The 25768-nt window shown below is 60.9% G+C and overlaps 1 protein-coding gene across 11 annotated transcripts in view; it reads right to left on the reverse strand.

Annotated features, from left to right (window-relative positions):
* Positions 1 to 10655: 10655 nt before the first annotated feature.
* Positions 10656 to 25768, reverse strand: part of HDAC7 (histone deacetylase 7) — a 100799-nt gene continuing 85686 nt past the window's right edge. For 10 of the 11 annotated variants that reach the window (XM_063359042.1, XM_063359039.1, XM_063359037.1 and 7 more), the window contains 23 exons: positions 25501 to 25591; positions 23464 to 23575; positions 22182 to 22297; positions 21893 to 22015; positions 21297 to 21406; positions 20729 to 20845; positions 20311 to 20509; positions 19219 to 19427; positions 18744 to 18953; positions 17719 to 17944; positions 17089 to 17222; positions 16349 to 16469; positions 16056 to 16105; positions 14809 to 14916; positions 14542 to 14597; positions 14222 to 14309; positions 13802 to 13921; positions 13244 to 13341; positions 13030 to 13148; positions 12697 to 12830; positions 12502 to 12586; positions 12148 to 12286; positions 10656 to 11536 (listed from right to left, as the gene is read on the reverse strand). In XM_063359042.1, coding sequence (XP_063215112.1) covers positions 11491 to 11536; positions 12148 to 12286; positions 12502 to 12586; positions 12697 to 12830; positions 13030 to 13148; positions 13244 to 13341; positions 13802 to 13921; positions 14222 to 14309; positions 14542 to 14597; positions 14809 to 14916; positions 16056 to 16105; positions 16349 to 16469; positions 17089 to 17222; positions 17719 to 17944; positions 18744 to 18953; positions 19219 to 19427; positions 20311 to 20509; positions 20729 to 20845; positions 21297 to 21406; positions 21893 to 22015; positions 22182 to 22297; positions 23464 to 23575; positions 25501 to 25591 — 2811 coding nt within the window. In that variant the 3' untranslated portion in view covers positions 10656 to 11490. The remainder of the gene's footprint in view (positions 11537 to 12147; positions 12287 to 12501; positions 12587 to 12696; positions 12831 to 13029; positions 13149 to 13243; positions 13342 to 13801; positions 13922 to 14221; positions 14310 to 14541; positions 14598 to 14808; positions 14917 to 16055; positions 16106 to 16348; positions 16470 to 17088; positions 17223 to 17718; positions 17945 to 18743; positions 18954 to 19218; positions 19428 to 20310; positions 20510 to 20728; positions 20846 to 21296; positions 21407 to 21892; positions 22016 to 22181; positions 22298 to 23463; positions 23576 to 25500; positions 25592 to 25768) is intronic. The other variant, XM_063359038.1, reaches the window with a different exon arrangement.

Consider the following 25768-nt stretch of genomic DNA (forward strand, 5'->3'; position numbering starts at 1 on the left):
GCCGGGGTAGGTATCGCCACCTCCCGCAGCCTCCGCGCATCCCCCCCAGCCCGGTCCTGAGCGGGGGCAACGCGCGGCAGCCGCCCCCTCCTCAGGCTCCACGTGCAGGCGATTTGCTTTAACGAGCCCCAGACGCCACCGAGGCCGGCGGTCGGAGGAGGTGGCGATTCCCAGCCTCGCCGGGGCCGGTCGGACGTTGCAGGGGGCCGACAGGAGCCCTACGGCCACTGATCTCATTTAACGGGGTCTGGTCCGGGGCAGGTTAGTGAAAGGTTTAAAACGAGGGCTTTAAAAACCTGATTTATCCTCCCACGGTAAGGCGGGAGGGTGCATAAATCAGCAGACACCCTCCCGAATGTGCTTGGGTTACCGAGGTGTCAAAACGGCAGGAGCGAGACCAGCGTCAGCCCCGCAGCCATCGGCCGACGGCTGCTGCTGCTGCTGCTGCTCCCACCGGGCCCACCTCGTCCTCGCCACCCCGGCAAAACCGGGCAGCCCTTCCCCAAGCCAAAGCCGTTGGGTGGCCCTGGAGCCGCCAGGCTTTCTCCCATCCCTCTCCTAAAGCCCCGCGGGTAAGACGGGCCCCGTTGTCCCCTCGGATCTGTAGGCATCTGACGCTGCATGAAATACTGAGCGAGGGCACCGGGGCAGGGAGGTCTGCCCACTTGCACCCCTTGTTTGATGTGCTCAGCACCATCCAGCCCCCACCTGAGCATCCTTTCAACCGCCGGCAAAGCTGATGAGAGGGGAATAATCTGATTTTCGGTGGTTTGGGTCTCGTTGGGCTGGGAGAAAGAGGGAATGAAGGGAGAAGGGTCAGCTACGTGCTAACCTTTCCTGCAGCCCATGAGCGGGAGCAGAAAGCTCCGGAGGACATTCCCAAGCTGTGGACTTTGGGGACACCTCATGGGAGCCCGGCCCCGCTCCCAAGAGTCCCTGTTGTCCCATAAACAGGACCAGGGCTTTTGGCTTTCCCCGGGCACTGGCTCGTAGCCCCTGCCTTGTGTCGGCCTCGGCGCTGGGGTGAGAGACCTCTAGGGAAGCCAACCGCAAGAGGACTCTGGTTTATCTTACACCCACCACTAAGGGCTGCAACACAGGAAACCCTTTTATTCTTATTTCAACCTGGAAAAGCCTTATATTCTTATTTTCTGCCAACAATTGGGGTCAGCCTCGCATACCTTCCTTGCGTGCCATTCCTCCTCCTGGCCGGCCAGTGCCGGGACGCGGGTGCCGGTGCCCAGATGGGGGCTCCCAGAGGCAGAAATAACATCTTTATACCACCAGCCAGCCCAGAGCCTGTGATGGGAGGTGCTGAGCGGGTGCAAGACCCAAATTAACACCATCCTCACCCAGCTGGAGCAGGGACCTGGAGCGAAGCCGCCGCCTGACACGGGAGCACCAGTCCCGAGGGCGATGGGCTGCCGGCACCTTCGCCTTTAGGGTGCGTCTGGGGAAAGCCATAGTGCAACAAAATACAAAAAAAAAAATCTCCTCTCCACCCTGGTCTCGCATTTTGAAAGGCCAGAGGGAGCGGGAAAGGGAGGAAAGTGGCCTTTCGAGACAAAAATAAATCACAGCAAATTCCTGCAAAGTGGCCCAAAGTGGCAGTGGGGGACCCTCTGCTGCGGCCGGTGTCCCCCCCCCCGACCCTCCTGCCTTCGGGGTTTGCCACCCACAGCCCTGAATTTCAGGCCAGATCCGCAGGCAGAGGTGCAGCCGCCGGGTAAGGATGCTGACCAGCTCCCAGAGGGGATTTCATTTAAGGACGTGCCACATTTAAACTCTTCTTTTCCTGCAAAGCTTGCTCAGATCTCTTCTAACCAACAGAAAAACTGCCAGTTTTCTAAATCTGTGTCCAGATCTTAATTACCTGGGGCAGACCCGGTTGTTTAAAAACTGATGGGGAAGCCTGTCCTGGCTGGCAGCAGGATTGCCGCCCCTTTGCCGGGGTTGGGTGTCACCGGGGCACCTTCCCCTTGGGGCCAGCCAGAAGCGAAGCGTGTGGTCACTTCTTCTCACTTCGAGAAGCCAAAAATCTGCCGGGGACAGTCAGGATGCTGAGCCCCCTCCCCGGCCCCGAGCAGAGCCCGTATTCCCCCTCCAGAGTCTCCCTCACCATCTTCTGGGCATCGCGTTTGTGCAGCCCGGTGAGTTTCCCAGTTTCCAGCTGGGTTTTCCCATCCTGGGGGGGCCGCGGGATGCTCCGGGCTGGGCTCTGCCCGGCTCCTGGGTTTCAAGAGAGGTGGAATCAGCCCCGTTCTTCGTTAAAGCCCAGGGTAAAGGGCTGTTCGCCCCGGGGAGGTGGGGGGTTTGGAGTCCCCTGCCCATCGCCCCCGGACTCGGGGCTCTCAGCACACGCGTGTCCGCTCCCGGTTGCGCTGTGGGCTGACGTGCGGCTCTGCCGCCAGTCATTGGCTTGCGGACAGGTTTATTTAAGCTGAGTGCTTGCGCCCCCACGATAAACAGGGCAATTAAAGACCCTCAGTGATCTTAAAGACCTCTCCGCTCAATGAAAAAGCCTCCGTGTAAACCCCCGCACGTCCCGTCAGCGCCGTGCTCTCAGGGTGCTCATCCTTGCTGGTTAATATTCATCCCAAGCGTCTCCGGCTCTTGCCTGGAGGCAAAGCATCCTTCAGCTGAACGGATAATAATCTGCTTTGTGCCAACCTGCAGCGGTATTCGGGTACCAATTAGCAACTCCCGGTTGGGCAGGGAGGTAATTGGGAGGAGGATTTGCAAAGCAAAGACCAAAAAAAAAAAAAAAGAAGGAGCAGCCCCAGGGGAAGCGCTGCCAGGGTTGGAAAGGCTGCGGCTCCCTCCCGTAAGTGAATTAACCCGGCGCTTGCGATGGGACTGTAATTTTATAATGTAAAGCAGCGAACGGCTGCTGCGGGCGCCGGCGAACTGGTCTCCGCTAGAACCCAGCCTATTAAATATCAAAGGGCGCTGGAAAAGCTGGATGTGGATATGCCCTTGTTAACCGGGAGACATCATCCGGGGAAAGAGGGATTGAGCCCCCAGGCAAAAAAAATGATGTTTGAAGTCCCCCGAGCTCACGGTTTTTCAGCGGAGCCTTGAGCAGCACATTAAAACGGTTTCTTTTCCTGCTGGAGGAGAAAATGAAGCTGGGAGCTGAAACTGCTGGGGGGGAAAGACTGGCGGAGTCGTAAGGGGTGATATTCCTTGCCCTTCATTTGTCTCCCTGGATTTATTGTCTTTCTCGCGTTGCCCTCGCTTAATTGTCTATCCTGAAAGACCTTGGATAAATCTTCCCTTTGGGGACTGTTGCTCTTGCTTGGAGTCTGCATTGTCGGGCGGATGTTTCATTTTCCTTTATTTATAAATACGTCTCATTGCACAGTATTAAAGCACCAGGGCATTGGAGGAGCTTGGGGAGAGCTCCCTTCCCTGTTCGGATCTGCTCAGAAAACGCATTTAAAGCAGCATCTGCTTCAAAAAGCTGAGATCCCTCTGAACCTGGCAAGAAAGCGCCGTCCCGTCTGCCCTGCCACCCTGGCTCAGTCCTTTAAAAATAGCGAGAAGTGGGTCCGTTCGCTCACTGCTGGTTAAACTGGTGGCCCGGGACCCGCCGGGAGCTGGGCTCCTCCTCGGCCAGGTCCGGCGGGTGAGGAACCATCTCGCTTTCGCTTTTGCTTTGAGCTCCCAGAAGTGCCAAGGGGTTGCCCAAACCCTGGGAAATCTCTGCCTGGGTGGTTTTTTTTTTCCTTTCTCCGTGTTAAGTCCCGGCCGTGCTCCGTGCCCCCGTCCATGCAGGATGCTTCTGGGATTTCCTCCTTGCTCCGGCGTGGAGCAGGTTTCAGGGCCGGAAGGTTCCTCCAAAGGCTGCTGTCTTCCCCCAGAAGTGCAGAGCCGGGGTAGCCACGGCGTCTGCAGGATGGCCAGGGACAAGAAGAGACATTTGGTGCCTTGAAGGCTCCAGCCTTGGTGCCCCGGGGCAGGAGGAGCTGCCCCAGACGAGGGATGCGGGACGTCCCCCAAAATCCCGCAGCGGCTGATCTCCCGCAGCGGCTCTGGGTAAGGATGCAGGACCAGATGGGGCTGGGGATGCTCAGTCCCACCACCACCAGCCCACCCCATGCCGGGGCTGTCGGGGGACACAGGGGACACCCCGACCGCTGTGCGGGAGCAAGGGGTGGCATCGCCTTGGTGTCCCGGAGCTGCTCTGCCGCAGTTCCTGGAGCCTGGAGCAGGGAGAGCCACAGGCTGCCCAGCCATCCCTCTCCAGGTCCCTCGGCATGACAGCACCCGGCACAAGGACATGGCAAAGGGCGACGGGGGCTGCAGTTAATTTCACCGCCAGAAAAACCTTTTTCCGGCAAAAACTTCCGCCTTTCTATTAAAGACGGAAGAATTCAACACCGAACCCGCCCGGGGGGACCAGGCTCCTCTCCATTGCAGGGAGGCAGGTTCTCGGCACTACTCAGGATTAGTTAAAATTAAAAAGGAGATAAAATTACGGAGCCAGCCCTCGCGAGCGTTAAAATGTCTGCCGGTTTACGATCCCCGCGAGGAGACGGGCTCGCTAGATCTCAGCTGCGTTCGCTTAGCCCAGAGGAATGCCTTTGAAACGAGCCCGTATTTCATCGCCGAATGTCACGGGAATGCACCTGGGATCGAGGGGGAGCGGAGAGGACGCGTTAACGAGACGGGCTTTGCATTTAATTTCCTTTTATAGGGCCGTACCTGAGCAGAGACGAGGGTGTTAACGCAGCGGAGGGAGGCCAGCCGTCAGCCGGGGCGTTGAGGACGGGCTCCAGAGCGACGCGTGTCGCCGGCTCCGTGGTCTGCTCCACCCCAGCCCCGTGAGCGCCCGTCCCCAAGCCCCGCAGGCTCGAGCAGGGCTGGGATCCTCCGGAGGCTCTTCCCTCGCCTTCAAAATCACGCCCTGAGCGCGTTATTTGGCGTTAGACCTCCCTGGCTTGAGACACGGCCATGCCGTGAGGAAGGGGGGAGGTGATAAAGTTCCATATGAGCTGGGCTGAGGTGCTCGTACCCGTTCTTCCCACATCCCAGGACATCCCTGTGCCGTGCCATTTGGGTACCAGCCTTTCTGGTTGCCCGTTGCGCCGGGCACCGTTGCCCTTGAGCTCCGTGGCTGTGCACGTCACAGACCTTTCGGACCAGGGTCCCAACGGCTCGGCAATGGGACGCATCGGGATTTGGGGATTTTTTTCTCGCTCTGCCACCCGGCTCGGGCAGGCTCTGTCCTGTCTGCCAGCCCCGGCAGAGAGGGTGCCCCCAGCAGCCCGCCGGCCCCTGGCCGCATTACCTCAGCCGTGCCCAGGGCTGAATTACTGCAGGGTTTGATTTATTCCTCTCCGGGCTCCTCTCTGGAGAGTTAAAGGCCTCCGCTCTTGCGCAAGGCGGCACTAGAAAAGCAGGAGGCAAAGCCAGGGAGGGGGGATGAGATGAAATAAAGCCAGAGGCCTGGGGGTGACCGGGAGGAAGCCCAGAGAGCGCCAGGGCCAGCAGAACGGAGCCATTGCCCCGCAGGGCTCGACTGCCCCCGTGCCAGCTCCCTCAGGACCCGCCGGAGCCGTTTCTCATCTCCTCCAGCCCTGGCAGGAGCCGTCTCCCCCTGCCCAAGGTCGGGCTCAGGCCACCGGCTGGGCTGCTCCGGCTCCTGCCCCGGTTCGCCCCCGGCTCCTGCTTGGCGCCCAGCGGCTCCGCAGGGTCCCCTCCGGCGTCACCCGCCCCGGGGACACCCCGTCACCCTCCGGGCTGGAGAGGGAACAGTTCACCACGGGGTAATGCCGGGCGTCCCCACAGAGGGAAGGAGATGAGCGCTTCGGCTGCTTTCCTTCCCCGTCCTCCCAGCGAAGCGTATTTGGGGTAAAAGCTGAGATTTTTTTTCGGAAGGCTCACGGTGGCGGGCTCAGGTGTGGGGCCGTTCCCCCGGCGCGTCCCGTGCAAACCCTTGCGGCCACGGGGAAGTCTGCGAATGCGAAGCACGAAGTTGTCGGGAGCCAGCGACCGAACGCGGCTCTTCCCAGCCCGGCGCCGGATTGTGCATGATTTTGGGAAGCCGGGGCTGGCCGCCCCGAGCCAAAAAAACCTCGGCGTCTTGGCAGCCGGGCTGACCTGCCCCTCTCCCTTAGGTCTCCCGCCTCCGCCGCGACGGAAACAAGCCGCAGCTCGCCAGCGCCCAGGCAGCACCCGGACCCAGCCGCCCCGCTCTCCTCCGGCACCCGACGAAGCGCCAGCAGCCTCCCCGGCGAGCGGGAGAGCAGGACCCCCCCAACACCCCGGACCCCCCCGCCACACCCCGGGGCTGGGGCAGGGGCACCCGACCCAGGACCCGGCTGGTTTGGCTTGGAACAATGCTGCGTGTGAAACTCTTGAAGGGTGTAATTTATTTTGGACTCGCAGGTAAGGACCAGGCGAGTTTTCTCCTCCGAGCCTGCAGGGAAGGCGACGGCCCCGGCACAGCGGGCTCGGTGCCCCCCGACTTTCCCCCGCTGCCAGGACGCGCAGGCAGCTGCCGTCGGCAAGGACCGGGCAGGAAAACCCCTCTCGGGGTGACGGGCCCCTCGCTGGGCTGCTCCTCGCCGCTTCCCGGAGCCCTGGGAATGTGAGAACTCAGCGCCCGAGGGTTCGGCCCAGGATGGAGCGCGGGAGCCCAGCACGGCTCCGGCTTTCACCCCGCTCTGGAGCTCCGCACTGCGGCGATGCCACGGCGGGAGCTGCTGCCTGGCCCCCGGGGTGGATGGTGGGGGGCTGCCGAACCCCCCCAACCAGCCCCCGAGGCTCGCGACACCCTCCGCGCGCTCGCATCCCGGGGCCGCCTCTCAAAATCAGCCGCTCCGTTGGAACAACCCAATTTCTTCGAAATTGTTGGAAAAGAAGGCTGGAGGCGTTACACGCAGCCCTTCCCTCCGGGAGCGGGAACGTTTGGGGACGTCTCGGGAGCGTTTGGGGACATCTCAGGAGCGTTTGGGGAATGTCTCGTCAGCGTTTGGGGACATCTCGGGAGCGGTGCTGCTCCAGGGGGGATTCAGGCTCTTTCGGGGGGGATGACGGGTGAGTATCGGGGTTTCCAGACGATCCCAATAAAGTCCAGGGGGAATTTTGCGGGGTTCAACCCTTCCCGTTCCCTAAGGAGATGGTGCCCGTCGTCAGCAGGAGACGGCGCGGCCGCACGCCCACCCCCCCCGCGCCCTCCGCCAGCGCTGCCGCTCGGCCGCGTTTTCTTTACGTCGGGCAAAAGAGAAGCAGCTATTTTTTGCCCGTTAGAGCAGAAAAACAGGGAAAAATAAAAATAAAAAAAAAAAGTCCCTGCAAGCGAGGCTGCAGCCAGCACACAACCCAAAAATACCCGGCGGGGGGTGGCGGGGGGGGGGGGAGGCAGCGTTACAAATGACTCAACGGCAGTTTCAATTACTGCTCACGCTTTATTCAACACCGGAGAACCCAAGGAGAAGCGCCAGCAAGGCTCAGGTTACCTTTTTCTGTATAATTTCAATTTTTACGTACGCCGCGAGTGGATTCCCTGCCCCGGGGAGCTGACACCCCCCCTCCCCCCCCCCCCCCCCAGCCTTTAAATAGACCTGAATGTGCCGAGAAAAAATAAAAAAATAAAAAAATAAAAATTCCATTCAAAAAGAGGGTCGTGGGTGGCTTCGTTGCCTGCATCAGAGGAAGCATTTTACAGACGGAAAATGAAACCATATTTAGAAATATAATTTTTCTTTCAAAAAAACCAAACCAAACCAAAATGTGCTTTAAGAATAAAGCACCTTGTGGCGATTCAGGCTTCCAACTCGAATTTTTAAAAAAAGGGTGAAGTATCTTTTGAAAAATGATTTTTAAACTGATTTTTTTTTTTTGAGTCTTTTTGAAAAAAAAAAAACAAATAATAAAATAAATCCTTCTATCGACTCATTTTAAAACGAGCCAAACATCAGCCCTAAGGAAAGACCAACGCTCCGAACCGAGGTGCTGGGTTTTCTCCCAGTGCTCCCAGCCGGGAGCGTGGCCGCCGTTAGTAAAGACACCGAAAGTCGTGGGGGGAAAAAGGTGTTTGGGGCGCGGAGGGATGGATCCGGAGATGTTCTGGCCCTTACATCGCCATGAGCCTTGGGGGATTCCCCCCCGCCCTTCCCCCCCCAGTAAACCCTGTCCCCGAGGGACGGTCACCCCAGCAGGACGTTGGGTGTCCCACAGCACCCTTGGCGTAGGTGGCCACGGTGCCACGTGGCTTTTCTTGTCACGCCAACAGCCCTTCCCGGCGGCCGGATGGCGAGAGCGGCTTCCGTGGGCTGTTTTACCGGTCCCGTTCTCCGCTTACAACGGGGTGGCGTGTGCTGGTCCCCGGGACGCACGGGGAGGGCTCCGGGGGGGAGCTCCTCCCTGGAGCTGGAGGAGGTGTCCACCAGCGGCTGCACGGCGGGACGCCTCCGCCCGACGTTCGGCTGCTAAAATCAGGCAGACGGCAGCTCGGCGAGGGCCCTTCCCTCCATCCCCCCACCGAGAAGCGGCAGGAGCACCCAGGCAGCGACGCACCCGCCCGGTCCTGGGCTTCAGCATCACCGCGGCAGGACCTCCACCCATGGGACCCCACCACCCCCTCCAGCCTCTGCACTCAGCGGGCACCGCTGGAAGAGGTGTTTAGGGGGGACCTGGGGACGAGGCGGTGGCACCCCATGGGGAGGGAGGATCCTTCCAAGCAAGTACATAACTGCTAGAAAAATAAATGCGCCGGCAGGAACGCGCCCCCCGCCCCCCACCTCGCCCCACGTCACTCGGCCCCAGCTTCGGGGTTGAAACCACAAGCGACCACTTGGCAGCTGGGGCCGGTGCTTCCCCGCGAGCCGGTCGGCACACGGGCCGGGGCGGGTGACGCCACGGGGCAGCGACGGCGGAGGGGCTGCTCGGGGTTTCGGCTCCGCTTTGGGGTGACCTAGGACACGGGGTGCCAATGGATGAAGGATTTCTGAGCCACCCACCCCAAGCCCGGGCTGGGCGACGCTCCCGCTGGGTGCTCCCTGCCAGGCTGGAGGCTGGGAAGCGCCAGCCCTTGAATTCATGAGCTTAATTCATCGCAGCTTTTTTTTTTTTTTCCCCTTTGGTATCTTGCCCTGATGGACCCCGAGAAAAACCTGAAAAACGTTAAACGCTGGAGAAGTCAAGAAGTGGGGAAAGAGGCCGTTTGCTCGGGGCACGTCCTTCTGCAACAGCCTCCGCAGCCGAGCTCACCCAGTTGCACCCAGAGCTTTCTCCTGGAGGGACCCGGGGCACAAACTCCCCTTCGACGTTGAGCTTTGGGCCCCCTCGGAGGCGAGGAGCGGCCGTGGGGCCACGTCGCAGCAGGAACCGCTCCTGCGCGGGGTGGAGCCCAGCTGGGACCCACCGGGAGCGACGGGGACGAGGTTGGGACTGCGCAGGGAAGGGAAACGGGGGCTGAGGCAGGGAGAGGTGGTGGCACCGGAGGAGCCGCAGCATGGGGGGGGCTGTGGGGTGCCTGGCTCAGCCGAGGGGATGGAGCGGAGGAAGGGGCCGCAACGGCGGGCACTGGGGAGGGGGCGGCAGCACCAGCCTGGCCTTGGGGACACAGAGATGCTCAAGTGCCCCAAGGCTGGAGGAGCAGGAGGTCCTTCCCACCACCCTACACCCCGCCTAGGGGGGAGACCCACAGCATGGAGGGACAAGCATCTACGCGTGCCAGGCCCTGGAGAAGACAGGGAGAGGGTTTTGGGGTGCTTTTTAACCCCTTCCTGCCCAAGCCGCCCCGCCGCAAGGTGTGGCCCTCCCACCTGCCCAGCAAGGGGCTGCCGCGGAGGGTGCCCATCCCAGGGCCACCTCGCAGGGTGAGCGCCGGTACCCGAGCTCTGGCAGAGGAGGGGGTTGGGGCAGTGCCACGGCGTGGCCACGACGGCTTCTCTGCGCGTCACTCGGCTGTAAAGGATCTCGCACCCTCCCCAGTCTCTGCTGGCCCCCGTCTCTGGGCGGTCTGAGACACAGAAATGTTTTATTCTTCCAAGGTCCTTTTTTTTTTTTTTTTTTTTTTCCCTCCTTCTTTGTTACCTTTTTTTTTTTTACAAAATCTCCTCCCTGTGCCCGCAGACGGAGCCTGGCCACCTCCTCAGCACCCCGTCCAGCCCGCCTCCCCCCCAGCCCAGCTGTGCCCAAACGCGGCTGCAGCCCAGCACCGTGACAGCCCGGCGGGGACCTGTCCCGGGGGGGCAACCCAGGGGACACGGGGAAGACGTGGTCTCGGGACGATGAGCCACACGAGGCCCTTTTGCAGTAGGAGATGGGAAGACGGCAAATCTAGATGGACACCTCATTCTGGGGGGGCCTGACGCTGCCGCTGCCACCCCGAGACAGCAGAGGGATCGGCAGCGTATGGATGGGGCTTTGGGCATCCCTGGGGGAGCTGAGCCCAAGCAGAAGGTGACAGGACTTGAGTCGATCTCAGCTGGAGAAGAGGAGCCCGTCGGGGCGCTGGGTGGGCTCAGGGGGGGGTGACTGGAAGACGGCTGGGCTGTCCCTGCTTTAGGGATTACAGGGGTCTACATGGATACAGATCCTCAGGTCAGTGGGCGGCTGAAAAGGGCTCAAGGCACCTTGGCAACGTCCACACGAAGAAGTGTTTGTTCCCGAAATTCCCATGGAAAGAAGAGTACGTAAGGTTCACATTAGCACACGTCAATTGTACATAGTGCAAATCAGAGCCCCGGCACCAGAGGGTTCGCGCTCTGGTTAGTGGTTAGGATGTCCCACGGGTGCGATCCCGGGCACTGCAGACACTCCAGCCCTTGCTCTTCCCCAGCTGCAAGGCGATGGGCGCATCAGCCACAGCTGCCCAAACCCTTCTTGTGCAGAAGGAGGTCAGACCCCACGTCACTGTCACGCTCGCTCCCGCTTTGTGCCCTACCGGAGGAAGGGGAACCGGGAAGCCTTCGCGAGAAGACACGGAGAGCCTGTCCCTCCCGAGAAAACACAGGGCTGCTTCTCAAAGGCATGGCTGCCCGGCCGGAGAGGAGCTCTGGGTGCAGTCCCGAAGGCGGCTTTAACCACCCGCAGCATGGCCACAACATCCATCCCAACACCCACCCCCTTCCCCAAGGGTGAGGAAGATCCCAGGAGAAGGGCAGGTCTGCGCCTGGCTGCCACCGCGGGCGGAGGGGCGGAGGCCTCTCACACGTGTCCCCAGAGGGGTTGCAGGTCCCGAAGGTTGGCGACTGATTGCAGGCACGGTCTTGGTTTGCAAGGCCACACCGTGCAGAGGGAGTTCATGGTTTTTCACCAGTCCCGAGCAGGAGGACGTCTTCCAGGCGGCGGCAGGAGCATCCTTTGTGGAAGACCTGCAGAGGCGGCAGCCAAAGGTCCATGCCATTGCAGGACCATGACTCGGGGAGTGAGGATGACGTGGCAAACGGGAAGCCAGGAGTGAAGAGCGAGCGCTGGGCTCAGGAGAGTCCAGCCACATCCTGGAAGCAGGGGAGCAGAGAGCGTCACCGCTCATCACTGGTTCATGGGCTCCTCTTCCTCCATCGGCTCGTCTTGCGGCCTGAAATGGAGAAATATTGACACATGAGACAAGGAGGAGACCTGTGTGACACAACACATCTCTCTCGGCATCAAGGGGCCTTCTGGCAAGTCCGGCATCTACACAAGAAGCCTCCCAGTGCTTCCCACTCCACCGAGACCTCCGTAGACGCTGGCTGAGTCCTGGTGAGGATGAGCAAAGGTGGGGACCTGGCTGAAAGGAGGTGACGAACCTCCACACCTCCAGTCTCCAAGGGAGGAAGGGGAATTTGGTCTCATTTTCATCTTGTTTGGGAAAAGCCCAGCCCCGAATCTCCCAGAAGCCAATCCAGGCCCTGACCACGTGGGTGCGGGACCTCACCCCACCACCCACCGACGCTGAACGCCGAGGCCAAACCTGCCAGGCTGTGAGTGCTGCACATCAGAGCTCTCGGTGGGGAGGACGGTTGTCATTTCTATCCCTCACAGCCCAAGATCTGCTTAAAACCAGCACTGTCCCCACCTCCCAGAAGCTCATCCGGCGGTGGGACGTGGCCTTTATCTGCTGCCACCCCCGTGACAGCACGGCTCGGAGCCAGGCACAACAGGGAGTGAGGGGCACCCACATCTCCCAGCATCAGTTAAGAGCATCACCTCTTCTCCACCATCACGGCCACCGAGAGGGAGGCCAAGGCTGTGACCGTCTCCACCTCTTCTGCCTCGTGGTGCTGCGCCTCCAGGAAGGAGCAGCCCAGTTTGGAGGCGAAGCGCTGCACGGCCACCCAGTATTTACCTGCAGGAGAAGCAAAAATCAGGAGGCGCCCCAGGTCTCCAGGCTTCCCTTGCAGAGAGTGGGGCATCACCCTCCCACGAGGAGGAGGATGATGGAGGGCTCCGCTGGGGTTTTTTATGCCATGTGTCCCCTTGGAGGTCACGGGGTTTACTGGAGAGGGGAGGAAACGCTAACACTTGGCCCTTCCATGTTCTCTGAGCCCCCGGGACACTCACTCTGGACCTGGATCACTGCTTCCAAGGAGCGCACAGCGTTGGGGTTTGGTTTCTGCCTCATGCTTTCTTCTGGGAGAGGGTCCAGCTGCCGAGGGAAGACACAGGGGGTCAAGCTGTGCCCGGGGCTCGGCTCGCAGCATCAGTACAGCCCCACAGCCATGACCCACACGAGCCACTGCCCCCCTCAGCTCTCACCTCGTTGCCCAGCAAGGCTGACACGCAGGCCTCTGATGCATCGCAGATGGCCGTAAGGTCATGGCCACCTTCTAGCGCGAGGACGATGGCTCCGCCAGCCAGGCTCATCAGCTGCTTGGTCATGTAGCCAAAGCCTGGAGGAGAAGCCCGAGGGGCTGTTGTCAGCCTCCCTGCCCAGAACGCTGGGGCCCTGGCCCTCGATGCCAGGCCAGTACAACCCCAAAGATCTTCCCTGGCTCCCTGGAGAGCCGCCACCCGCACGCCGCGGTCCCAGGCTGGGGGGGCAGCGGAACAACCCGCCCCGAGCCAGCGGCGCTGCTTCCCCCTCCTTACATTTAGCAGAGACTTTGTAGCCGCCCAGGGGTGGTGGGTGGCCATCAGCTGCATCGAAGCCGGCCGACACCAACACCACATCAGGGGCGAATTCGTGCGCAATGGGCATCACCACCGTCCTGCGTGGGTAAAAAAACAAGTAAGAGGCGTTAAGCGCTGGCTCAGCCCGACACCGAGGGAAAGAGGAGATGAGCAGGAATACAAGGAACAGTACCTGAAAGCAGCCAGATACTCAGGGTCACCCATGGGGGGGTCGAGCCCTCCAGTCCAGGCTACGTTGACATTAAATCCCTCGCCGGGGCCAGCACCAACCTGTGAGGGAGCGAGGATGACAGTGAAGGTCTGGATGTGGCCCGCAGGGATGCTGGGGCAGTGCCCTGAGCGGGCTCCATCGCCGCCAGGCTCCGGGGAGGCAGGGCTGGGTGTCCCGGACCCCCTGCCCTGTGCTGCCGGAGCCGGCTGGCTCTGCAAAGCTTGCTGACGAGCAGGAGAAGCTGCAGCATTTTCCTGACACTTCCCAGAGCCTTGCAGCCATCAGTCACTGTCCCTGCGCTGCCGGCTGCAGGCTGGGACAAAGCCTGGGCCCTGCAGCCAGCCGGCTGAACCAAGCAGGATCAGGCATCAATGGGAAACGAGTCCACAAGGCACCGGCACAAAACTGCCCTCGCTCAAACCCGGCAGCTCCCTGCTCTCCTGGCTGTCACCATCGTCACCGGCACCGCCACCCCCGGGCAGAGCTGCAGGGACCTCACAGCCTCTCGGTGCTTTTTACCTCGTCGGCAGCCCCGCTACCAGGGAAGAAGTTGCCATCATCGTGACGATGCAGAGAGATGTAGAGAACGTCAGGGTCTCTGTAGAAGATCTGCTGAGTCCCATTGCCGTGGTGAACATCCTGGAGGGGGAGGGAGGTTGGGAAAAGGCTCTTTTTTTCAGCCTTGAAGGCACCCCAAAAGCCTAACGGAGCTAAAAGCAACTGGATCTCTACCCTGCTCCAGGGCTGGGTCGCCCATCCCCAGGATCTGCTCCTGCTCCCCCTCCCTGACACACCGGGGGGGTCCCAGCCACGCAGCTGGTCCCCGAAGGAGGAGGTTTCACTGCTCTCCGGTCTAGAGCTGGGAGGAGGCGCAGACACCCGCTCCTGGGGACGTACCGGGGAGGAGCGGGGACACGCTGGGTGACCCAGGGGACTTACCCAGTCCACAATGAGGATCTTGCTGAGTTTCCCTTTCTGCTGCAGCTGCCTGGCAGCGATGGCCACCGAGTTAAAGAAGCAGAATCCCCTGCAAAGAAGGAGTTGAAACCAGTTAATGCTCTGGGGCCCTTCCTCAGCACCCTTCCCTCCTGGACAACATGCTCCCCCAAGGGTGGGCTCGCCTTCTCTTCTCCCCGGGGCCGGGATATGGATGGCTGCCAGGGGGAGGTTAGTCTGGAATGACTTTGAGCCAAGGAAATGTTTTTTGGGGCTTCCCGCATGCCATCCCACAGCCCTGCCGCTTGGGAAGAGGCCCTTACATGGCAGTGGAAGGATCCGCATGATGTCCGGGTGGCCGCACCACAGCAAAGCCGTTCTGGGGACAAAAGAAAGGCGAGTGATCAGAGCTGCTGCCCCCAGTGTCACGCACCCCCTCCACGCTCTGGCTGGCGGTTTCTGCCGCACGGGGCCCACAGCAGCGCAGGGCTGGGAGCACCCGGTGCCAGCTGGCGAGATCCCCCAGCCCCCATCTTGCCCAGCCACAGGGCGATGCACAGCTCTGGGAGCTCCACATGAAGCCACCCTACCTTCAGCTCCCTGGTGGCCACCTTGAAGGCCAGCTCGGTGACACTGCCCGCGGCCCAGCGGGCAGCGTTGGAGGAATGCAGCTCGTTCCAGATGGTATCGCTGTCCACCTGGAAGCAAGGGGATGGGTCAGATGCGGACAAGGCATCGATGGAGGAGATCTCGGCCGCAGAACCCACGCTCTCTGCCAGACACGCTGCCTGGGGACACGGCCTGAAGTCCCACACAGGCTGAAGGGCCAGGCACTGTGGAGCTGGACCACCTCGCACACAACAGGGCAAGCTCCCCAGCGGCTCCCAGTACAGCAGCTCCTCCGCCTGCTCTCAGCCCCAGCCCCCAGTCGAGCTCCGCATCTCACCCTGCACCCGGGGGCAGGAAGGAGTGACTGAGAAAACGCTCGTTACCTTCTTTATCTTATTTTATTGTTTAACCAAACATCTTGGTTTGATCAGGATCACGTCAAGGGCCGAGCCAAAGCCGGAAAACTCAAGTCTCTTCTGATCAACTCCATGTGTGCAACTCAAAGGCTCCCCTCTGCCCATGGAGAGGGGCAGCTCCAGCCCCCCCGCCGTCGGGGCACGGGCGAGAGGAGGGCAGGGAGGGGGAGGCAGAGCGGGGAAAGTAGATGCAAACAGGGCTGAGAAGAGCTGGTGCCCAGCAGCGGGGGCAAGGAGAGGAGAAGAACCAGAAGAGGCAGCAGGAAGGCATGGAGTGAGACCCTTCCTGAAAGAGAGAGAGAAGGACAGAGACGGGGGGGAGAGAGGAAGAGAGGAGAACGCAATGAATGGAGAGAAACCAGGGCGGCAAGCTGTGAAAGGAGAGGCCACAGAAGTGTCTGGAGGGAAGGGGCGAGCTGCTGTCCCCGCGACACCGCTCCCCTCCCTCAATGGGGACCACGGTTTGCAGCTTCCCCCCAGCCGTCCCGCCAGCTCGCTCCCTTCTGACGCCCCAGGCTCTTAGAAATGGCTGTGAGGGGTTTTGGGTTCCTGGGTCCCTTGGAGTAAGGAGGCATAAAGGATCCCCTTTCAAGGGTGGGATGCTTAGGACCATCCCAAGGGCAGGGGGAAGCTCTGATACTGCGACACCTTGCTCACAGGTGGACTGCTCCCACCGGAGGCTACCCAACCTTGGCAGCCCAAAGGCTTCGGGAGCTCCGTCTCCACTCAAGCCCACCAGGAGGCCCTTGCTGGGGACAGATGATAGGAACAACCCCGTCCAAAACCGCCCAGAGCAGAGATGGAGCACTTACCCCCACCCCTCCGCAGGGCAGCATGACAAACATCCGCTGCGACAGGATCCCTGCAGAGAGACGGGACAGTGAGGACTTCAGAGCTGAGAAACTGGGGACGGGTGGGAGATGGTGCATGGCAACGGGGCTACCGAGGAGAGAGGTTTGGCCTGGCTGCTTGGCCAGAATTAGGACCAGCCCCCAGAGGAGCTGTTTGTCATGGTCCCCAAGGGTGCCCCAAGACCCGGAGTGGCTGTGCAGGATGGGCAGAAGGCGAGACGGCTGCCCGAGGGAGCGTGTGGATGTGGACTCACCTGCCAGCTTCCCGTTGTCCAGTTTCAGGCGGTTGAGGGGATTGGTGCCGTAGAGGAAGACATGGCGCTCGGTATGGACACACTGCAGCTCTTCCAGGGTGGCCTTGCGTCCCCGCAGACACTGTGGCAGACGGGGGTTGTCAACCAGCCGCTCCAGGTGGGAGATGCCGGCTCTCCCACCCAAGCACGGCAGCCTCCAAGGGTGGAGGTGGCATGTCCTGCTGTCTGAGCACAGTCACGCTGCGTGTCACCGCAGCCGGGGAGGCGGCTGCAAGGCTGAGCAGGGTGCTTCTTGCACCCCCCTCCTTTGCAGGCAGGGATCAGGCAGGAAACGCCAGCACCACTGGACCTGCACTGCAGAGCCTTGTACGGACCAGTCAGCCCAGCCAGACCAGGGCAAGGTTTCTAACAGACTGGAAGTGACGCCGACGTTCGCAGTTGGCAAAACACCCTGTCTGAGTCGGGATCACGCCTCTCCCTACACCCATCTTCCAGCAGAGCAGCCTGCTGCTGCCATCTGAAGCCAGAGATGGTCAGACCAGCAGGCTCCAACTTGGCTCTGCCAGCAAGGGACAAGTCCAAACCCTCTGGATAACGGTGGTAAACACGCTGAGGTCTGGGAGCAAACGGGATGGAGATGGGAGCAGGATACCCTATCCCACTATTAGCATGAGATGTGCTCGTACCAGCATCCCCCTCCTGGGCAGGCATCCAGTTCCCACCCCGCCGCTCGCGCTCACCTCGCACTGGCTGCGCAGCCCTCTCTCCTGCAGACGGGACCAGATGCTCTGGATCCTGCCCGCGTGCTCCGGGTGGTTGCTGTTGTCACCGCAGGAGCACTGGTGTTTGAGCATCACCGAGTCGTAAACCAGCCCTGCAACGCACAAGGAGAGCTGCTGTCCCGAGACTGGGCTGGGCACCCAGGTCTCGATGGTGGGTCTTGATGGTGCTGACCATAATTCATCTCCTTTCCAGGAGACCCTAAACGCCCATAACTATTTGGTTTGACGGAAACACCTCCCTCAAACCATGGGAGCCTCTGTTCCAACATGCTTGAAGCAAATCTTGTCTTGGATACATGAGAGAGCTGAACCTTGCCAGCATTGCTGGACCAGGATGGAAGTCAAGGGGCCAAATGGGCAAGTCCTGCTTGGAAAAGCCACCTTAGATAAGGAGAAGGGGACCATCATGTTTGTTCTGCTCTTTTTGCAGCCAGCCAGAGCACTCCCAAGCATTTATGAGTCTGGGAGCAACTGGGACTGAAGCTAAGCTGCCCCCAGGCATCTCCACCTCCCTTCAAGCTCTTGTCCCCAGCCCCAGCTGCTGCTCCAGCTGTGACATCCCCACACAGCGGCCGGGCCGGGCCATACCTGTTGTGAAGTGCGGCTTGGCTGGCTGCTCCTGCACAGACAGGGAGAGCGTCTTGGAGGCCGTGTCCTGGGCAGGAAGGGAGACAGTCGCGGTGGCAGGAGATGACTGGGCCCTGGAGAGGGGCCTGTGCCCCGCATGGATGGTGGGGACCATGGGGGAGTCGGCCAAGGGCTGTCGCTTGAGGAGCTGCTGCTGCACGCGCTGGTAGGAATCCCAGAGATAGGCCTGATGGAGAGAGGTGGCGGTGAGCACGGCACCCGGAGCAAGGCACCAAGGGCAGCATCACCCGGCACGGGGAAGGGAGCCTGGCACTGAGCACCCTCCCAGGGTCTGGATACGACAGCCCCCGCCATGCTGGGAGGCTCGGAGCGGTCTGCAGGAGCTGGGACATGTCACGCAGCATCTGCTGCTCTCTGCTGGCTCAGCCCCGCAGTGCTGGGCAGCCCCGCTGCAGGCGCAGCAATTCGGAGGACGATGTCCGGCAATCTGGGGACGATGCCCAGCCTTGCTGACACCAGGGGTGGCCACAGGTCTCGCCCCTGTGCCAAGGAACTGCCCCGGGCTGGAGGAACGTATAGACGTAGTGCCTGCATCCTTACCCACACAGCGCCCCTTTACGGAGGTGGCTCCTGGGGTCTGATCTGAATCTTCCCAGGCTCAGGATGCTACCGGCTTTGCTGGGTTTGTGCAAAGCCTCAAATGGGAGACACCAAGGGATGGAGAAAAGAATTGCCCCGAATTGCAGGGCAGGGATATCTCTGCATGCTGCCTGTTCAGGACTAATGCTCCAAGCAAAAACTGGAGATAGGGACAAGGCTAGGAACTCCACCTCTTACAGCCCACTCCTGAGCCTGCTATGAAGGCTTCAAACCACCCCGAAGGCTCCACGCAGCTTGGGGCAGCCAGGGAAGGCATTGTCCCTGTTCCCCATGGGCTCCCTGTGCCCAGCAGGGAAAGGGCTGCTTCACGTTGGCAGCCCAGACCCCTCCCCAGGGATCTCCCATCCCTCCCACCTCTTGCGTACCTGCTGCACGACAAGCTCCTCTTGAGGCTGCATCATCTTCTGCGTCCTCTCGGGCTCCTTCACGCTGCTCCCCGGCCGTGTGGGCTCCACGCGTGCCCTCGCCGGGTCGCTGCTCTCAACCCCGGCCTCTGGGAGCGTCGCCTCAGCCTCCATGTCCTCCGAGGAGGGGATCTGCCGCAGACGGGGCTTCTCGCTGGATTTAGCCATGCGCTGCAGCCAGAGGGGTCACAAATGAGCACAGAGAGGTGGCAGGGTACAGGCCACAGGGGGTGGCAGGGCATCATGGGGCAGGAGCACGATGGCTGTGGGAGCCAGGGAAGCTGAGCAGGTACCCTCGGCTTGCTGCTATGAGCACAGGCAAGGCAGCGTCTCGCGTGCCTGGCTAGGGCTTGGCCCTGGACATCTGGTACTCATTGCCCAGCAGGTAGGGATGCCATCTTGCACCCTTCTAGCATCTCTCTCCTCCACGACTTACCTTGCCCAGATGCGTCTGCTGCTTGAGCCTCTCCAGGAACTGGGTGTGATGCTGCTGGTACACCAGCTGCTGCTGGATGGCCTTGGGGTTCTGGGGCAGGGGCTCCGAGCGGGTCCTCCCCAGCGGTTTATGGTGGCCTGGGAGCGACAGGCGCTCTGCAGAGATGAGCGAGGGGGCAAAGGAGAAGGGGACCGTTCCCAGACCTGGGACTGGAGGGGAGAGGAAGGAGAAGTGAGGGGTGGCATTGTCCACCGGGCAGAGCCGTCAGTCCACATCATGGCAAGGAGCAGTGCTGTCTGTACCCCTGCAGACCGTCTCCAGACAGCCTTAAAAATGACAGCGCCCAGCCCTGGAGCCCGGTATCTGGTAGGCCAGGATGGATGGGCTGTGCCTTTATGGCTCCCCTCCTTCTGTCCCCATCGCTTTGGCATCACACAGCCCACAGGAGCCTGGGGACAGAATCTGGCTGACCTCAATCATCTCAGACCCCCCTCAGCTTCATCCTCAATGGGAGAAGGTTCCTTCACTGCAGGTAACACAGGGCAGGGAGAGATGGAGCCAGGAACCAGCACCAAGGAGCCGGTTCTCCTGCTACAATTAGAGGGGGTTACCTAGAGGGGCTGGGGGGAATAAGGCAGTTAGAGGCACAGCCAAGAGGTCTGAGCTGCCGTGCTCGACACAGGGTCTGTACTGAAATCTGCTGGCACGAAAGCCTAAGGAGAGGCAGGAAAACCCCTTGGAGGGGGCTTCTGGGCTGCGGGAAAGGTGAACGACCCCACACCAGCCCAGCTCAGGCAGGGCAAGGGGCAGCTGGAGGGAAAAGCCAAAGCTACGGATGTCTCTGCATCGCCGAGGCTGTGGTGCCTGCAGAACTCTGGTTTCATGCATGGCAGGGACACGCTTGCTGCTTAGCTAGAACCAGGGTCAACGCGTTCCACTCCCTCAGCCCCAGCTCAAGGGAGAGTAATGGAAAAATCATGGCCACTGGGCTTTCCCGGCACCAGAAAACCTGCCCGCCCCAAGCGAAGCTCCATGCTGAGCCCCGCCAGCGCTGACGCAGCTTCTGTGTCTGTCACCGAGCTCAACACTTACCTGCCACCAGCGGAGCGTGGGTGACCGAGGGCTCGAGGATGATGACAGGCTGGAGCCGAGGGGATAAGGGGCTCCCAGCCTCATGCTGCTCCAAGCCAGCTGGTATGAACATGGGCGAGTGGGTGCCCGCGAGGACAGGTCCGTTCAGCACGGGCACCCGGTGTGCCAGGCTGGAGAGGGGGCGGCGATCGGCCTCTCCCTGCAGAGAGGAGGAGGACTGGGTTAGCAACCCGCTGGGACACAGCACGGGGAGGGGACAGCATCTCCCCACCGTGCCCACGGGCAGCACCTGGGAATACTCAGAGCCAGCACATGGCTGCCATCACCCCAGGAACCCCAGGCCCAAAGGAAAGGGATTCCCCTGCCCAGCGGGGGCCCTCTGCCCAGTTCTGGGGCTACCTACAACCTGGCTACCTACCCTGGCGCTAGTGGTAGCCGGCAATCCCAGCGTGATGGCCGGAAGGGAGGCTGCGCTCTGCAGGGCAAACTGGGCCAGCGAGCTCTCCTGCATCATCAGGCGCTGGGCCAGGGGTGTCTGCACCAAACACAATTCATTAGTCTCCCGCTCCAGCAGCGGCAGAACTCGGCGTGGGACAAGCAGCTCGGGCACAGGCCAGGCAGCAGAAGAGGGTGGCTGAGCCCCAGCTGCAGCTGGGGGAATGCCTGGGGCCAGGGCACGGGGCATGGGGGACCCGTGGGAACAGCACATACACTAGGAGACAAGAAATGCACACTGCGAAGGAGGGCAGCACGTCAGAAGCAGCGCTGGGCAGGGCAGTGGATCCCACCGCGCAGGGAGAGCAGGGCTAAGGGCAGTTCCTGGGCAGCGGGGGTCAGGGCTGGGGTCCCTGGGGGTGGATGCTACCTTCGCCTGAGCCTAGGATGGGAGTGGGAGATCAGGGCACCCAACCCTGGGGTCAGGAAGCCCCAGCCCTTGCTTGGAAGCCCCAGGAAAGACCTCTGGCTGCGAGGGTGTCGGAGCTCACCTCATGGGCCATGCCGGAGGCGGCCGGGAGAGCTCCGTGCTCGGCAGGGAGGCTGTCGTTGGGAGAGCTGCAGCCGGACACGGGGGTGCTGCTACTGCTCGGGGAGGAGTCTGCACAAGGAAGAGAAATGGGGATGATGGGTACAAGCACCCAGAGAAGGGTTGCACAGCCCCTGCCCCAGCCCTTCATAGCCCTCCCCCCCTCCAACAGCTTCCCACCCTCCTCCTGGGGCCTAAACGGGCCAAACCTCCATTTGGGTACGTCCTGACAGCACGGGAGGCACTGCACCACGGTGAGGAAGCCTGACCAGCTGCGTTTGCTCAGGACCTTGGACCCTTCCAGCCTTATAGGTCCATCACGGGCCCAAAAAGCAGCAGAATACAGCTGTAGCAATGTCATTCCCTCATTCACCATCATGGCAGAGAGCTCCCTCCATGGGCTGTGCCCCGAGGAGGGCACCGAAAACGTGCCAAGCCCCAGAGCCATAGCCCCCAAGCAGATGCGGCACAGGATCCTGGGCAGACCGTAACTACTCCAGCCTGGCCCCAAGGTCTCTCCAAACCCCCCAGGTAACACCGTCCAGGCGAAGCCCTCACCGATCGCCTCGGGCGGCCGTCTCTTCAGCGAGGGGGGAGCGCTCTCCTTCCGCATCAGGGGGTTCTTGCGTCGGTCAAGGCACTTCCTGGGCTTGCAACGCACCTTCAGGTTGGGCTCAGATGCTGCGAACAGACCACGCAGTTAGTCCCAGTCTCACTTGTAACGGGGGCGAAGCTGGATGGGCTTTGTGGGGCCAGGCCACCCCGCTTCTCCACTCCAGCCATCCCCTGCGAGCAGGCTGCGAGGGCATCGCCACAGGAGGGAGATGTGTTATCCCCAAGGCCTTACCTGTCTTCCGCAGTGGAAAATGCTCTGGGGGGTCAAGAGAAGTGCTGGGGACGGGGGGCAGGAAGCTGCTGAGCACAGGAGGGGAAGGGCCCTCAGGATCCAGAGGCTCCAGAGACCTACAGGGAGAAGCCACCTTGTTAGAGACCTTTCCCAGCTGGCAGCCATGGGCCACCCTTGAACACTTTCCAACACAAGGGTGGCTGATGGGGTTTTGCCTTTCCCAGGCATGTGATAGGTGCTCTGCTGGTGGCCAGAAAGGCTTGTCCTGTCCACTACCACAAGCACCTATAGAAGGGATCCAGCTGCTGGATCTGCCTTGTCTTGGAACAAAAGACAAGAAGTCTAACAGTGCTACTTTGGGGGTGCTGGTGGACGAGAGGCTCAACATGAGCCGTCAGTGTGCACGAGCAGCCCAGAAAGCCAATCGTATCCTGGGCTGCATCAGGAGACGCGTGGCCAGCAGGTCGAGGGAGGTGATTCTTCCCTCTACTCCACTCTCATGAGACCCCACCTGGAGTACTGCGTCCAATTCTGGAGTCCCTACTACAAGAGGGACGTACACATGCTGGAGCGTGTCCAGAGAAGGGCCACGCGGATGATCAGAGGGCTGGAGCACCTCTCCTATGAGGACAGACTGAGAGAGTTGGGGTTGTTCAGTCTGGAGAAAAGAAGGCTCCGAGGAGACCTTAGAGTGGCCTACCAGCATCTTAAGGGGGGCTACAAGAAAGGTGGGGAGGGACTTTTTAGGATGTAGGGTAACAGTAGGACTAGAGGGAATGGATTAAAACTAGAGATGGGTCAATTGAGACTGGACGTTAGGAAGAAGTTCTTCACCATGAGGGTGGTAAGACACTGGAACAGGTTGCCCAGAGAGGGGGTGGAAGCCCCATCCCTGGAAGTTTTTAAGGCCAGGTTGGATGGGGCTCTGAGCAACCCAATCTAGCGGGATGCGTCCCTGCCCATGGCAGGGGGGTTGGAACTATATGATCTTTAAGGTCCCTCCCAACCCTAACAATTCTATGATTCTACTTTCTACGTCTGGGTTTGGACAAGCCATCAAAGTCCAACAAGGTCAGGGAAAACAACATGGGAGCTTCATCCACCTCCTGTAAACAACACAGAACCAAGCCACCTCACCCCGACAGACATTAGCTAAACAATATCTCTGAAGACCAGGAAGCAGAAGATAATGGCAAGATCTTGCCCAAGATAAATAGCCCCTTTTTCCGGGTCCTGAGCACATGTCCTGCTCGGGGCAGGCCAGAGGTTGCCCTTGTTTTACCTGTACGGCATGGCTGAAGGGTTGGGGTTGCTGGTCCTCTCCAAAGCTGCCTGCTGCTTCTTCAGGATGACCTCAGCCAGCTTCTGCTTCACCACTGTGCTGGCCACGGCACCTGCAGAGAGACCAGCAGTGACCACACAGGGCTGAGAGCCGACACAGAGCACTTGAAAGGATCCTTGCAGACATGAGCATGGCCCCAGAGCTCCCCCATGGCTGCCCAAGCAATGCCAGGACGGCTGGAGACCCCCTGCAAGCACACAGGCACTGACAAAACCCTGTGGAGATGCTTGGTGCAGCTCAGGCCAAGGTTGGCTCAGGGAGAGAAAGGCCAGCTGGGACAACTGGAGTTTCCCAGCTGGTCAGGGAAGCATCCCTGTCCCACCCTCATCCCACGTCATCTCAGGAGCCCGATCTTTTTGTGTGCACTTCGCCGAGCAGCTGATGAGAGGCAGAGCATGGCCAGAGGCAATTCTCGGCTGCGGATCCGCCTGCTTCATCGCAGCCAGAGAGAGAGCAGGTATAAACTGACACCCACAGAATAAAGAGGGCATGAAATCACAACGTGGCTCGTACAGCAGGGACAAAACTCGCACAGGTGCATGGGAACCTTGTGAAGCCTCTCCAGAGACACTGTGCCCTGGGGCTCTTTGAGCCTGTGTCACACGCTGATAATTTCCAGTTGACGGCATAAAGCTCTGCCTGCATCTCAGCTCCCCACGCAGCCCCGCTCTCCCCTAAACGAGGACAGCTTGCGGGAGAGACAGCAAGAAAAAAGAAACAGAGGGATAGCTCTGAGGCTCCTGCATCTCCTGTTGGAGCCGCGCTCTTCCAGGAGAGCCTGAGACTTACCACAACCCGCTGGCAAACAACAAACAGCAGCGACCCACGTTCAGCACCTGGCTCCACCGCGGCGCTGAAACACCCCCAGGCAGAGGTCTGACGGCTGCAGGGTGCTGCAATCGCCAGCCCCCGCCCGCCGTGAGCCTCCCGTGTCCTTCCCCACCTCGGACTGGGGCCCGTTCCCATGCTCCCACCCCTGCCAGGCCATAGCCCCAGCTGTCCGTTCCAGCAGGAACGCTCTGTGGTTACAATGGGGAGCATCCACGTTTCTGTGCCGGCATTCAGCACCTCCGAGGACAAGTTACTTAATTAATTTGTATGATTAACTCCCAGACTGCATAAAGGGGCCGCGTGTACGCTGTCACACTCAGCCGTGCCGAGCCGAGTGCGTTCGCAGGAGCTGTTTGCTCAGGAATGGCACGGAAAGGGCAGGCAATGTGTTTTCAGCATTGCGATGAGCCCCATCGGCCCTGTGAACGGCGGCAGGGCAGCCTGCGCGCCGCGGCTATTTGGGAGCTAACGGAAAATATCGGCATCCCGACAGAGCTCAGGCTGGCTGGCTGGCTGGGTCGGCAGTAGGCTCACGGACACTGGGACGGGTGCAGTGCATGCGACGCACGCTGCAGCCGCATCCTTGGGCTGTGATGCAGGGCTCTGCACGCCCGGCGAGCTCCCGGCGAGCTCCCTGCAGCCACTGGCACTAGATGGCGCAGGGAGATCGCAGCCGGCCGGGGTTTGCAAACCGTTCTGCTCAGCATGGGGGGACCCACTAACCTCTCCCCACCGCGCCACGGGTGCTCCAGCCCGGGGCTGGCAAGTTCAAGCAGCAAATTCATGCCCTGCCCCGTGCACCGGGCAGTCCCAAGCACCGTCAGCTCGGGTAGCACCGCTGCAGCGGCCGTGTGGCATGGAGATCTGTTGTGACCATCTGGTTGGCATCGCTTGGAAGGACACGAAGGAGAAACACCAAGCAGGCCAGGGCCAAAAAAATCTCATGGTGTGGACGCTGTCACACACCTTCAGACCAAGAGGAGGCAGAGCTTGGTCTGGGGATAACGACAGAACTGCCCACTGAGCCCCCTTCTAAAAGCCACTCTGATCTCACTCCCTCTGTGAGCCACGTCCCCTGGTTTTGGGGACATGGCTCCTTGGGCAGAGATGTGGTGCCTGGTGCCACAGACACACGGAGGCTCTTACTTCGCTTGCTCTTGTCCTTGTTGAGGATCTGCCGCAGCTCCTGCTCCTGTTGCCCAGGCTCAGCTTCGCGGTGCGGGGACTCCATGGTCACCTGCAAGGGCAGAGGCACAACATCAGCACCGGGAGACGCCCGCCTCGCCCCACGCAGCCTGGAGCCCTCTTACCACCCTCCCCGAGCCCAAGGCACAACACCACGGTGATGGAGCATGTCTGAAACGGTCCGTTATGTCATTTTTGGAAACCTGATGGGCAGCCCTGGCCAACAAGA

This window comes from Chroicocephalus ridibundus, chromosome 24 (genome assembly GCF_963924245.1).
Source record: "Chroicocephalus ridibundus chromosome 24, bChrRid1.1, whole genome shotgun sequence".
Taxonomy (NCBI): Eukaryota; Metazoa; Chordata; class Aves; order Charadriiformes; family Laridae; genus Chroicocephalus; species Chroicocephalus ridibundus.